Raw genomic sequence first — 15,442 nt, 5'->3', positions numbered from 1 at the left:
TTCTCCACGATGCATGCCGGCGGCGGTGGCGACGCACTGGGGTATGTCAATGTCCTGCTGCTTATGATGATTACATTCTTTGTAGTACCTGACGCCGGCAGCAGGCGCTCACAGGAAGAATACAATAGAATACAGAGAAATCGTCGAAATCAAAATGCCGCCGTAGCACATTCAACGCCAAGAGCGCGTGCCGGGGCGTCTTCTTTCACGTGCTCCCGAACAAAAAACAAAAAAAAGAAAATAAACCGTTCGGAAAAAAATGGCCAGGTGTCACACCACCCTGAGCCGCCCGATGAAAAATACACCAGCAATCCTATTGTGACATCAGAGAAGCCTGGTGTGACACCAGAATATCTGGTGTGCACATTAGCAATCCTGGTGTATCGAGCACATCAGCCTTGTGTACCCACCAGAAATGCTGATGAACCTGCACGCCAGCCTGATGGGTACACCAAGAGAGTCTGGTGTCACGCCACAAGGGCCACCCGGCAGTCTGGTGTGCGCACCACGCAGTTTGATGTGACATCAGAGTTGTTTTTTTGTTGACTCCCCCCTTTCCTCCCCCCCCCCCCCCCCCCCCCCGGGTCCGCGAGTGTTTTTTATTAGTTTTGTGCCGCCCCGTCCCCCGACGTGGTGCCTTGTTTCCTCCCGTCTTGGTGGCCCGCGGAGACCCCGCGGCGGGCTCCTTTGTGCTCAAGAAGTGTCCCTCTCATCCCCAGCACTTTCCCGGGCGGCCTTGAGCAGCTTGGGGCGCTCGCCGGCTCGCCTCTTTGAGGGTTTTTCTTTCCCTTTCCGCCGGTATTTTTCTTTAAGTTTGAGAAAATAAAGGAGTCTTCTTTGTGAGTCAAAGCCGAAACTATCAGTGTTGGTGCGCTTTCCTGACTTCTGACAAGTTTGTTTAGCAAAACAACAAAGAACCCTGGTAGCTATTGCAATTTCTGGTGCCGAAAACCGGGAATTAACGGCCAGATCATGCCTACTACGAGCGAGGAGGGCGTCGACCGCCTGAAGCGAAAGAGGATTAGTCTGCGAGCCGCCACAACAAGGATCATCAACAAGATTGGCGTCCCGCTGGCCACGGATCCAACCGACATCGGTAAGCTCAAAGAAACACTTGATATTCTTCTATATAAGGAGGCTTCCCTGAAAGAGCTGGGCAAAGAAATTGAGCCATCTGCCGAATATGATGCCCTAACCCTAATGAAAAATACACCAGGCAATCCTGGGGTGACATCAAACAATCCTGATGTGACACCAGAATATCTGGTGTGCCCAACAGCGATGCTGATGTATCGAGCACACCAGCCTGGCGTGCCCACCAGAAATGCTGGTGTACCCGCACACCAGCCTGATGGGTACACCAAGGGTGTCTGGTGTCACATCACAAGGACTCATGCGCCGACCAGGCAGCCTGGTGTGCACACCACGCAGTTTGATGTGACACCAGAGTTGTGTTTTTGTTGACTTCTCCCCTGGTCCGCGCGCGTGTTTTCTATTAGTTTGTGTGCCGCTCCGTCCCCCGACGGGGTGCCTTGTTTCCTCCCGTCTTGGTGGTCGCCGAAACCCCGCGGCGGGCTCCTTTGTGCTCAAGAAGTGTCCCCCTCGTCCCGAGCACTTTCCCGGGCGGCCTTGAGCAGCTTGGGGCGCTCGCCAGCTCGCCTCTTCGTGGGTTTCCCTTTCCCTTTCCGCCGGTATTCTTGTTTAAGTTTGAGAAAGTAAAGAAGTCTTCTTTGTGAGTCGAAGCCGAAAAGATGTGTTGGTGCGCTTTCCTTACTTCCGACGAGCTTGGTTTGGTAGCAAAGAAACAAAGGAAGCTAGTAATTATTACGATTTTTGGGGCCGAAATGCCTACTACGAGCGAGGAGGGCGTCGACCGCCTGAAGCGAAAGAGGATTACCCTGCGAGCTGCCACAACAAAGATCATCAACGAGACTGGCGTCTGCTGGCCACGGATCCAACCGACATCGGTGAGCTCGAAGAAACATTTGATATTCTTCTACTTAAGGAGGCTTCCCTGAAAGAGCTGGACAAGGAAATCGAGCTATCTGTCGAATATGATGCCTTAGAAGAGGAAATTCCTGGTGCGGAGGGGTACGCGGAACGGATCAGCGTAACTAAGACACGAGTCAACCGCAAGCTGAAAGACCAAGAATTTCGGAATAACAGGGCGTCCGGTTCTTCGATGCACGGCAGTGGCTCCGGACAAACTTTAGTTGATCACGGCCAACTCCCTACAACAGTTAAGCTTCAGAAGCTTTACTGTTGTGCTTTTTTGCTTTTTTGAATAAGGTAATTATGGCAGCACCGTTGTTGTCAAACTTATCATTGTACGCTTTTTTGTGAGTAAAGCAACACCCAGTCAACAGGTGGTATGGTATCATATTACAACAAAACCTGATGTCCCGCCAGAACAACAGATTTCTGGTAAACATCAGAACACCAGATTTCTGGTGTCATACCCACACATCAGATTTCTGTTGTCACAACAGAACACCAGGTTTCTGGTGTCACACCAGAAAACGTCCCAAATCACATCTGTGAAAAAGTCTGGTGTAACATCAAGTCACACCAGCCCTCGAGCTGGTGTATTTTTCACTAGGGAAAAGAGGCGATTTCTGGCGCGGAGGGGTACGCGGAACGGATCAGCGTAACTAAGACACGAGTCAACCGCAAGCTGAAAGGTCAAGCATTGCGGAACGACAGGGTGTCCGGTTCTTCGACGCAGGGCAGTGGCTCCGGACAAACTCCAGTTGATCAAGGCGAACTCCCTGCAATACTAAATAAAGCTTCTGAACCTTTACTCTTGAGCTTTTTTTGGTTTTTTAAGTAAAGTAGTCATGACAGCAGCGTTGTTGCCAATCTTATCATTGTACCCTTTTTGTGAGTAAAGCAACACCCAGTCAACAGGTGCTCTGGTATCACACTACAACAAAACCTGATGTCCTACCAGAACACCGGAATGCTGGTGTCACACCAACATACCAGGTTTCTGGTTGTACACGAGATTACCATATTGCTGGTGTGAAAATGTCCCAAATCACATCAAGTCACACCAGCCCTCGGCCTAGTGTATTTTTTACTAGGGCAGCGTTACTATAGCACACAGTTGGGAAACTCACGATTGAAACCTGGACCGCTGGCGTCCACAGATACCAAGCTGGATTTGATAACAGCGCCCCAATTTAAAGACGAGTCAAAGCATGAAAGTTGACTTATATAGCTACAGCCAAATGGCACTCCTAAGCGGCTCCACCGGTTCTTGCGCGACCTGACGTGAACCAATACCTGCAAGTGCAGTTCCCAGAGTGGCCGTTTCGGGAGAAAGGGTGGCGTTGCATCGCCTTTAGTTTGGTTCTCCAGTAAGGATCGGAGCCACTTTTACAAAGCAGGCTCTATGGCAGTTTCCCAACTGAGTTGTTCTATTAACGTTGCACTAAAAAAAGCGCACATGAAGGCACCCTAGTTCCAACGTTACTAGTAGATTACCTCAGTTGTGGAACTCCCGAGGTACTTCAGTCCGCTTCCCATCATTTGAAGCGCCATCTAGATTGTCGTTTCATAGCTGTGTGTTCCAAAGATTACAGTAGAACGCCATCTAGACGCCGTGATTAAAAAAGTACGCATTTCATAGAACACACTGCAGTTACTATAGCAGCCGTCTGGTGCGTCGAACGATGGAGGCGAGTCGTGATGGGTGAGGGGGGCACTGCTTGTGAAAGCGGCGTCTATGAGCAGTTCCGCAACTGAGCTAATCTAATATCGTTACCTAGTTCTCAGGAGCGCGCACATCACCCTTCCACCTGCGACGAACGGCAAGACGCATCAACTTCACCGCTAGTGCATCATCAACTAACAAGTGCGACGCATGCACGGAACGTCACCAAGACGCACGCGTCTGCCGGTTTGCGCCGTACTCTTGTCAAGCTTCAGCTCGTTTTTTGCTTAGGGTGGCTCAGGGATCCAGTTTCCATGACGTAATCCGCAGGTACGTCTTCTAGTGGCATTGGATAGATGCATACGGCGGAAACAATTTAATCGGGCGGCGGCTTGCGCCACCCAGCTGAAGTTTTTAAGTTAAACATTTAACTCCGACCTTTTTTATAAGCAAATGAAATTTTATGAATATTTTTTTTTCACCACTACACAGCAACTTTGGCCATCTCTCGGGCACTGCGCGGGACTCATACCCCCATCTTTACTGCACTAAGATCGGGTATAAAGATTAATGTCAAAGCTAGGGTTTCTTCATGTAAGCTTTGGTCAGTGTGAATATATCTGACCTTTTCATTCAAAACGCTTTTGTTTGTTTTTTGTTCCTGAGCGCGTGAAAGTGAGTATCCTGGAACCAACTCCTAGCATTTTGCGTCGGCCTTTCTTTTTGTTTTCGCTTTTTTTCCAGAGCGTACAAAAGCGCGTCTTGAGGTCCAAGCTCTTGGCAGTTTTTTATCAATTATTTGTTTGTACATTTCTGTAGAGCGCGTGCTGTCGGCGTTGGACTCGTTTCACTATAAGTTTGAGCGTAGCAGATGCTACAAGAGCGAGCTGCTTTCAGCGTCCCTTCCAAGCACGCGCGCTCGTGCACTACTAGCACTCTTCAGGGCCACGTGCTCGCGCGTGGCATTAGCTGTGTCTGGAATTGATTGGTTGATTTATTTATACTTATTTGAATCAAGACAGCAGCGGCGCCACAGAAAGACAAGTTGCCCATTTTGTGAAGGCCTGCGGCACCACTTCTGATGATGATGAAATGGTATTATACATATAAATTATTTGGGTGATGATGGTTATGCTTATGAAAGTATGCGAGATGATTATGAAGATAAAGGGATGAAAAAGAGTACGAAGAGCGTTAGGCCTAGCAGCGATCATCGCAACGGTGGTCTTCGTGGAGCAGCCATGGGTTGCTGCGTTCTAGCAGGCAGGTCTCGGGCACCTGGCTACAGCTCCCTGGGTGCCTAGCTTGCAGATGAGCCGACCAAATCTCCAAAGATGTAGAGAGCCCAGCACTCCCGTGGTGAGGATCCAGGGGCCCCATGTTGCGCGTTTGGGGTTCCCATGGCGACTAGGAAGAAGGAAGTGACATCAACGACACAGCAAACGCAGACAGGATGTTGATAGAAGAATACGTCAAAAAGCGAGCTTTGTTTTCTCTGCGGAAATTTGTCATCAACGACACACACCAATCAGCATCCAATCCGAGTTTGCTGCTTTGTTGACGTCACTTTCTTCTCTCTAGTCGCTGTGGGAGTCTAAAAAGCGCGACATAGGGCCCCTGGGGTTGGCCGGCCGGCGGTCTTCGCAAAAACGGACCTCGAAGCCTGTCAGCTTGCGGTCGTGCTTGTAACCGAACAGAGTGAGCACCCTGTTGATCGAAGACATGGTGCTCTCTGACCATGTAAGAACACATCTTACGTCCCAAACCCGCACGATTCAAGGAGTACCATCGTTATGGGCATGCTTCGAGTGCGTGTCAGCACTCCCACTGCCTCAGCAGGAGAGGTAATCACTCCGATTGCATTGACAGGAGAGGTAATTTCTCCGACTGCCTCGAGAGCGAAAGCTGAGCCGGGATCATCGACACGACGTCAACACAGGAACCACAGCCCGTGAGCCTTGAGGTGGTGACACCTAATCCTGGGTCGACACCGAGATAGCACAAGGAGACTTCATTTCGGCAACCAAGTAAGATTTCTCAGATAGCGAATTCCTTCCTGGGGCTGCGTTTCTACGGCGCTTTGGTGGAGAATACCTCGAAATTCGATTGTATACCGGTTTCTCTTCGAAGCGACTTATGCGCTGATTAAGTTGACACGACCCTCGTTCCCTCAATCGGCCACTAGCTGTAGCATCATGAGGTCGCATTGCTTCCTTGTTCCTAGAAAACGCTGTTCTCCTTCTTCCGGCGTCTCATGGACACGACCAACACGTTGAGCATCTGTGGCCATCGCTTCTCTTTAGGGATGTTCACTTCATTCCTCTCCTTTCACTCAGGAGGCAATCTAGACGACCGTAGGACGTTTTGCAAGGGTATGACTTCTGTCACAGTCCCCTTTTTGAGTCCCTATTTGAAAGCGTGCCCTTTGCTAAAAGCTGTGCAATTCCTGCACAAATGTGGACAAAGGCACGAGCTCCCTGAGCTCGATTGGGTTTCCGCTTCACGAGCCCTCGTGCAGTAAGAAAAAAACTCGGAAGCTACCCGCTCGCGCTATTAGCACAGTCCAAAGTGTTGATTGGTGAAAAAAAAAAAAAAAGTTACAGTAGTTCAATAACCAACGGTTTACACCCAACGATTCACAACCCCCCGGCCACAGTCAAGGAGTAAAATATATATAGGCGTGGACGTCGTGTGCGCCGCAGCTGCGAGAAAAAGTCTTCTCATATTAGTCGCAAGCGGTGCCATCAGATGACTCCTCGCAACACGGCAAATGGCAGCCAGTGGCCGGCCCGGCTTCCCATTCTTCTCGTGGACAGACATGCTTGCTTTTACATTTTTTTTCTGCCTTCGCCACGTCATGAAGAACTTGGCACTTGCGCTACGCGTGTGGCTTAGAGACTACTTCGTTACACCAGTCTCTTGCCTAAACGGCGGATATAGCAGTTTTGTGTACGCGTTGAATCGGGCGTATCTTTGTCCCGGTGTTCCAACCAGTGTTCGTCAAGGACAGAGCAGAGGCTCTTAGGGGAAAAAGCGCTCGCCAGGAACGAGGCACTTTTTTTTTTTTCTATTTTCCTCACTTGCGCCATCTGGACGGCGAAGACGCTGTTGGGTGGCGTGGGCCAAGAGGACTTTATGTGGCCGATCGCGTCGCAGCGTTCGATGTTCACTGTGTCCTTACGTATATACAGTGTACCCCAGAAAACTTACAGGTTACTTTTAACCGGAAAAACTAAACTATGCGCCGTCTAACGCTCATTCTCTGGCCATAGGTAGCGCTAGCGGTCTGAGCCAGTTGCCGAAGTTACAGCACTAATCATTATTAAGGCGAAATCCTTATACGTCTCATCGTTCACTCCTTGCGAACACGTCGGCGACACGAAAGACAAAAAAAACGTTTACGTGACCACTCAGTGAATGACTAAGCGAATTAAGATGATGACTGAGCACGTTGAGAGGGATGACTCAGCACATTAAGAAAGACGTCTCATTACCTTAAGAGAGATGACTCAGCGAGTTAATAATCTGTCTGTCTTTAACACATCGGCGCTTGGCCTTTCGCCTTCAAGTCGTCTAACGGAAAACATAAGAGACCCTGTGAACTTTTTATTCAGGAGTCATGTGATTTTCTAAAATTTTCGATGCGGAAATGGCGGCCGGCGGAGCTCTCTAACACATGGAGCTCTGTGGCGTCAGCTACCGAGGGCAAAACCGGGACTCATTTTCTAATAGAATTTTTTTTGTAAATGACATAACTTTTGAATAAGATAACGCTGCATGCTGCAGCTTTGCGATCTGGTACGAACCGTTAGCGCTACATTTTGCTGCCGAATAAAGGATAGGGAATGAGCGGTTTATTTTTGTAGTAAAAAAAGAACTCCGCATTTTTGTTTTGCGATATGTACGTACATTTTACACCGTGGCAAAGGTGTAGTCCTCGGCAATGTCAATAAGAAAACGTTACAGCGTTGAGAGTCCAGGTTGCAATCATGAGGTTATGTTTTCCATTCCCCTAAGGGTACGTTCGATCGACCTTTTTGTTCTTCTCGATTCTTTCACTTTTCACTCTCCTGCGCTTGCGCATTCGTTTTAAATTTCAAGTCCAGTTTTTCTTAGGGGTGAGTCGACAGGAAGGCTATCGGATGTAATAAAAACGCTTAGACCATTTTTTTTTGCGCAGCTTTTAGGTGTATATTTACGGCTTGAGCGGCGTCGGTGTCGGCGTAACCGCGCGTTGCATTACGGGAAATTACTCATAATGATGTTACGTGTGGCGTCACTAGGGTTACCCTCGTGAAAGTTACGAGGGTTACCCTCACGAGGCTTACCCTCCTGACGTCACACGTGACGTCAGGTGTGACGTCATTATAGGAAGCACGTGTCGTATGAAGCACGTGTGACGTTGCGTGACGTTACATGCATCAAACATTGTCAATATTCCCACTCAATTCCGCTAAATTTGTCGGAAAAGTATTTGTGCTAAATTTAGCGGAAACTTTTCCGCTAAATCTAGCCGGGAAGGAAGAGGGACACACCCTTTCCTCCGTAGCATTCCCTCGTCCTCCTCAAGAGTTGCGCTCTGATTCGGTGTTGCAGGAAATTGTAAAAGTCTTTCATTTTTTTGCTGATTACTTTCAATGAAATAGAACTTTAGCCACACATCTCAAGACCGGTTTGTATGTCATACCGGAATTCACACGGACAATTAAAAAAACAGTATGCCCCTAACAGTATTCATTTATAGATTTATTTTAAAAAAATATACTGCGAAACCACAGAACGATAAACCCAGAGGAAAAATGGAGTGAGGAACAGACGCCTTCCGCTTGCAGAATGCAATGACCTCCACCGATTTAGTGCACGCTCAAAAACACACAGCCAAGATTTCAATAAGATGAGCTGGAGGGCTAGTTGGTTGACATGAATAAAATCCCGCAGAACAACAAGAAACGAAGGACGAGGTGGACAGGAAGGGCTCTAACTGACAACTGACGTTCAATAGAGTTTGCCTATTTTATTTTATTCTTTTTACGTATAACAACTTTGAGGGTGTGCTTTTCTTTCTTTTAAGCGATAACATCAGTAACTTCTTTCTCCTTCTTTATAGACTGCATTAAATGACAGTTGTAAGTTAGCGCCCTTGCTGTCTACCTCGTCGAAGAACATGGTCGTATTTTGCGGCCAAGTTGAAGTGGGCTCTCAGTGTAGTGGCAAAAAGATTTCCAGAATACCAGGAGCAGTGGGACGTAATCGAAAGACGACTCCAGAAATGGTGTATGTGAAGTGTTAGCGTATATAACGTTCAAGGTGCTCATAGTCTAACGGAAAAACAGCCGGCGTGTCGCCTGTCTGCTTTTGTTCGAAATCAGCTTCCAAACGCTCAATAAACTGGCTGTTTCAAAAAAAAAAAAAAAAAAGGATCGGTGGCCGAGTGGTTTAGCGCACACTAGCGCGCTGCAGAACCCACGATCCTGGGTTCAATCCCCGCCCCTGCCCATTTCGATCTGGATGAGCATCGTACCAGCGTGCGGTCATGTATCACTACCGCGTGGTGCAGGTTAAAGGCCCAAGGTTATCGGCAGTACCGCAGTGGCTAAATTGCTCATCTACAGCTGAGACACCAGACGCTCACTGAGGCAGACTAACTTCTGGCTGTATAAACATACACACAACAATTTTCTTTGCTTTGTGCCTACCTCGTCCTTCCTTCCTTGTTGCTTCGCGCTATTTTATTCATGATCATCATCAACAGTTCAATGTCTACGATATTTTTAGGGAGTATCGGTGAGCATTTTAAAGAATTTCAAATATCGCAACTGAGTGTTATCTTGTTCACCATAATTGCGTAACGAAGCAAGATGTTGTTCTTATATATATTTATGTGTTTCATACTACGCTCTCACATTTCTTTAATTTAAAAAAAACAGTTTCGCCTTCGCTAGCAACGATTGTATCCCTGAACTAAATCTTGGACTTGTGATTTAAGGATAGTTCATTTTGTTTTCCGAAATGACCATTTGATACTTAACAAAAACAAAGTTGGTCTACATCTTTAAGTTGGAGAAAATATCTTGCTCGCTCCTTCTGTGTATGTCCTATTCCTCTCCGTTCAGTAGAACCACACTTGGACTACAAAAACGTGGCCAGTAACACATGCATATTGACTTAAGAAATTAATGATATACAATTCTATTCGTGAGTAGAGGGCGAGATTCTGGGGGCCTACCAAAGTTCGAGTAAAACCAATGCTTTTGTCCGCAAATCGTCATTTTTTGGAGCATGCACTTTGTGACTAGGCTGCTTGACCGTCACGAACAAGCCGACTACGGGTTAAAAGAGTAGTCATAAGATAATCTTTAGAATCATGCGGAAAAGAAAATGTTAGCTCATAATGAGGTGAGCTGTCTTCAATTATTATAAGTTATAACTCTTCAAAATTACTGATTGTCAACGACATAAAAAGCTCACTTCACTTACCCTGCCCTTGCCACAGGGCATTCCATCTACATGGCGTTGAATGAAGGCATGCATGGAATTGTTAATTTTCCATGCACACAAGAATTCACAATTCTCGTCATGTTTCGGAATCTGTAGAGCAATAAATTCGATCATTTAATAAAGCCCTTTCTAAATTCAAAGCAATATTATAACTTGCTTCGTTTGAAGCAAGATCTGGACCTCCAAAAGACGCATTGTTTATTAAGAAAAATGTAAAGCTTCCTCTAAAGAATACAAGCTTGATCACTGTTACAAACATTGGTAAGCACGAAATGTGTGATTCGCCTTCCACTTATGGGCGTTCGTGGCTTTGTAGAAGCCGTGGCCACGGTGGAAAAAGAGAGGGGCGTGTGAACAGAACCGCGTACCTAAGATTCACTCCCCAATTTGAAACGCAAAGTGAGATGCCCAGCATAATCGGAAAGTCCGCGAAGCGCGCGACGGCGCCTTCGCGTGCCGCGCCAATGCGTTCGCTTTAGCGAGTTAGCTACCACCAATTCTCGGCAGCTCGACGATTAAGAAAACAAAAAATATAAAAACAAGGATAGCTCAGTCGGTAAAGCACTTGGCTCACAATCTCAGTGGTGTGAGTTCAAAACATGCGGAGAGTGAAGTCTTTTTATATGGTTTCCTGTAAACGTAAACGCTTTTCGGTGTCGGTTTTTCATTACATCCGACTATTACAACCGGCTTTTACAACCGGCCGTTTAGCAGAAGTAAGAGATCTCGAAGAAAATTGGTTGATGGAGTACAGTCTGTGTTATTATTGCAGGTGGTAGATGGGGCAGCGTAGGTAATGACCGGTTTGTTTACTTGTGTCTTTAGTTCGAATGCAAACGTTTTGAGATACATGGCAAAAGCAAGTACACTTTGACGAGGCCCAGCCACAGTAGGACACTGCTTTAACAAGCAATAAAATACAACTGTTAAAGAGCAACAAAACAAAAGAAAATCGGCACAAAATAACAACACATTATTATACATATTTTTATGTTCACAAAGAAAATTACTAGGCACGTATTGTGCAGGGAATAAATTGAAGACGAGCACCAAAAGGCACAATTAAAAATAAATTCTCCAATGCTCTACAGAATGTATGCGGTTACAATTTTAACTGCAGATCAAGGCTTAGTTAGGCCAGAATGATCAGAAGCAATGATCAGAAGAAATAAAACAGCAAAAAAGAGGCAAAAGCACAAGTAGAAAGCACGCGCACGCACAGCGCTGACACTCATACCAAACCATTCTTTTTTTAATAATAATGTCACGAATGAGAAATGATGAAGCGTCGAATAAATGAAGAAACTAAACGTTTAATGGGGCGAACTTCTGCCCAAAACAGAAATAGAGAAAGGCTAGCGTCCCGGGCGTCGATGTCGGCGTAATAACAGAGTCAAACCCTGGGGCGAGGCTGACTGCGGATTGCCACGCGGAGCCCCTTATGTACACGCGCTGGCTTCTGGAACAATCAACCAAGAAGGTTCGGCGACTAGAACATTCGTACCTCGGACAAGCAACAAAGTTCTCGAATGTACCAGAACAATAAATTGCAAGAATAAAGAAAAGACGATTCGCTCCCAGGAATCGAACCCTGGCTTTTCGCGTGGGTAGCAAGCATGCCAAACGTGAGGCCACGGCCGCGCTGCCTACTTAGCCAGCTGAGGGCGTGGCAATAATATGAAACTATGAATACAGTATATTATGTTTGTTTTTTTAATTCTTCAGTGTAGAGTGTGTTGGTTGTTGTCTCATTTCTATTAAAAATTGTGATAACGTAATTATGTTAGCGAAAGTGGCATGCACGTATATTGTAACGTCTCGTATTATGGGACAACTGATGACGGGTAGGGCGACGTAAAGCATATTGGATCCATGATGGATCAAGATGGATGAGATGACTTAATCTTGGTGAATCCGGATCCACCATGCTTACGTCATACTACCCGCTATGACTTGTTCCATCATACGATATGCTACGATATGCTTGTATGCTTTCGGGATCAATCGGGATCTTTCGAATTTGACTCAACATGGATCAATAATCACTATCCAACGAACAAACTCTTGATCTTTTCCCATCTATGTTGTGATGATGCACGTCAATCTCTACTTTATAACTTGCCGACATTGCTTAACAACGTCTTCTTCGACCACATTAATGTTTCTTTTTTTTTTTTAACTAAGACTGTGTACACCTATTTCGTTCCGGTTATTATATTCTTGATTTATTTAATATTGTATTGCGTTTTTATGGGGAGGCACCCGGAACCTCTAGCTACCTATTCGAAGCTTTTTGTTCGGAGTCCTTGTCGGAAATTCGTTTTTATAAAGTATGAAGTTCAAAGTTCAATTGACCGGCTTTTTTACAACAAACTTTAACTTTATGAATAAATTAAGCTACATGAAACCGGACAGGACATCACTCCCTCAAAACACTCCTTACAACACCGCCAAAGAAATCTTTCAGGCTGGTTGATAGGGTGATAGGGGAACCAACACCAGAAATAATAGCTGAATTCACACTAACATAAACACAAGGTCAGTAGTCAAGAAAGAAAAGCGCGCCATGAATTCGTCTAGCCCTCATATTTATCTGGTTCACCAATATTTGAATATTATTCAAGTGAGGGAAAGCGGTTAATTTTTCTGCAGTGCCTAGCATAGTTTTTCGGTAGAGCTTTCCATAGAGACCAAGTGCTCAAGAGACCTGCGGGCCTGGCTTTCCCAAATTTCGCCACAGGGAAGAGGGATTTTGTAAACGAACAACTGCGCATGCAGCATATTTGCAACTATGTGTTACCTCGCCTAAAATCGGTTTCGTCCTGCGTCTTAATTTGAGGAGCACAAGAACATATTTTTGAATGCGCGAAAGAGACTATCGCAACATTGAACCTGGGAGAAACTTTACCGATTCTGAAAATAATTAGCAGGCACTTATTCACAACAGACCCGTACTCTCAAGTTTTGAGCAGCGCTCCAGGTGAGAAAAATAGAATTCCGCACTACAATTTTTATAGTCCATCCTAGTCCATCCTATTCTAAGTGCCAGCGCAGCAGAGGCTACAAGAGCGAGCTGCGACCTTTCAGCGTCCCCGCCAAGCACGCGCGCTCGTGGAGTGCGAGCATCATTCAGGAGGACGTGCTCTTGCGACTAGCTTCGGCTTCACTATCATGTAAAGTGAAACATTCATGCTCGCGGAAGCTATGAAAGAATGCAAAGGTGAAAGGAATGTTTAATGGAACGCTGCGGCGGCGAGCCACACTTTTTATAAGTTTTGTTATTGCGCATTTACAGATGCTTCTATTCGAAAGTGGCACGTGCACAATCGAACGTTACAGGTCCACCTGGACGGTGCAGCCATCATAACATGGTCGCGTCTTGCGAACGAGCTCGCGCCCCCTGCCCCAGAGCAACGTGTCTACTGGACGCAAGGTAGGCTAAAACACCCCTCCACAAAAGAGTCAAAACGTGTTCTAAATATTGCCACGTGCGTCGGCGAGCGAGCACGTGCTTGGCGGAGTGGTTACCGCGCTTGACATCCGCGCGAGGCCCAGGGTTCGATTCCTGAGAGTTACCCGTCTTTTATTTATTGCTTCAGTGTAACGTTCTGGTAAATTCGAGAACCCTGTTGGGCGTGTTCCGAACATTCTGGCCCGAATGTTCTACGCGCCGAACTTTCTACGCTGAATGTCCCAGCAGCCAACGCGTGTATATAAGGGGCTTCGCGTGGCGAGCCGCAGTCAGCCTCGCCCACGGTGTAAGATAACACTCTTCAGGTGAGGACGGGTGTAGCCTGAAACAACCCATTCCCGTTTGAACCCGTCCCGCTTTGACCAATTCCCGAAACGACCTTCCCGTTTGAACCCGTCCCGTTTCGACCCATTCCCGAAACAACCTTCCCGTTTGAACCTGTCCCGTTTCAACCCGTTCCCGAAACGCCCTTCATATTTGAACCCCCCGTAGCCAAGACATAATTTACGTTTGAACTTGTCCCGTTTGAACCCGTTGATTGGTATAAAACCCCACGCATCTCAACCTCTTCGCAAAAAAACCCATCCTTCTAATCCTGGTTTGCGCAGTTTTTCTGCTTAAGAATATGTCCCGAAATCATGTTATTGCACTTAATACAAAGGTGCAGGCGAGCAATTCAGTTATGTGGAGAAATATTTTTGCTTGTAAACGTAATATTAAAATATGCAATACTTTCAGACAAGCTTCAAGGAAATATATTTCTACTTGAACCACTTAAAATATTTCTTTCAAGATGGTCCCCAAAATGTGTAATTACGAAATGGACTATGTACACTGCGCGACAACGTTACCACGAATACGATCTTGGCGATTTTTCGAATTTTACTTCAAAATGGTATTAGAAGGTATCACATTTTAACGCTTAGGTTAGTGGCCCAGATGAGCACTTTCAAACAGACTAGTATTCTTGATGGCAGTCTTCTGATTTTTTTGTAGACAAACAGCTAAAACCAACAATCACTTGTTCGCGCTAACGGTTTCGCGCTCTGTACAATAACAGAGAGCTTTCGTAGACCGTTTTCGAAGTCACGCGACGCTCCTTCGCAACCCGCTACGATACCCAGAACTGTACAGCCAAGGCGCGCAGGTGCAGTAGCGGCTTCTTCGTTGCGGAGGGCTTAGCTAGTGCCACTAAATAAGCTACGCTTCAGAGTAACGACACTTGGCCATATTGTGGCTTAAAATCATGGTCGCCAGTTATCTGAAGCTTTATCTGAAATCACAGGAAATGCTTTTCCGTCCTCCAAAAATGTTTAAACAGACCGCGACAGAGAAAAGCAATATTACATGAGCTTCCTTACATCGAATCGAATGCTCAGGAAGTCACGCTTTTGAATCATGACGATCTCCAGTTGCGTCTGCTCTGCACAAGCCCCAATATGGCGGCGCCCACAACAATGTCGGGGAACGGAGTGCTGATACTCTAAGCGCAGCTCATATAGTGGCTCTAGGCTTAGCGAAAGGGGAAACGCGGTCTACGAAAGCACCTAATGAAGTCTTAGAGTAACGCAGGCAAGCACTCTGAGTAAGCAAAAATTAGCGTTGCCTAAGTTTTTATATCGCGACGCTACTTTTAGGTCACCCAAAGCGCTTACGTACGTTATTCTAAATCAGACAGGCTGACGGGCATATGATTGCGACTTCATTTTTTTTTTACAAGTTCAAACACAGAACCGTCGCGTACACAGCCAAAAATCATAAACCACAGTATGCGGTCGCCTTGGTTGAGGAAGTCAAAAAGGAAAATCGCGCCATCA

At 46.3% G+C, this 15,442-nt stretch overlaps 1 protein-coding gene across 1 annotated transcript in view; it reads right to left on the bottom strand.

Moving 5' to 3' along the window:
- LOC115324942 (venom metalloproteinase antarease-like TtrivMP_A) overlaps positions 1-15,442 on the bottom strand; it is a 116,954-nt gene that overhangs the window by 8,126 nt on the left and 93,386 nt on the right. The window contains exon 13 of the mRNA XM_029985639.2: positions 10,133-10,243. Within this exon, the coding sequence (XP_029841499.2) occupies positions 10,133-10,243 (111 nt within the window). The remainder of the gene's footprint in view (positions 1-10,132; positions 10,244-15,442) is intronic.

This window comes from Ixodes scapularis, unplaced genomic scaffold (assembly GCF_016920785.2).
Source record: "Ixodes scapularis isolate PalLabHiFi unplaced genomic scaffold, ASM1692078v2 PGA_scaffold4__175_contigs__length_147842914, whole genome shotgun sequence".
Classification (NCBI taxonomy): domain Eukaryota; kingdom Metazoa; phylum Arthropoda; class Arachnida; order Ixodida; family Ixodidae; genus Ixodes; species Ixodes scapularis.
Note: the sequence above shows the minus strand (reverse complement) of the source record. Positions and strands in the feature narration are given on the sequence as shown.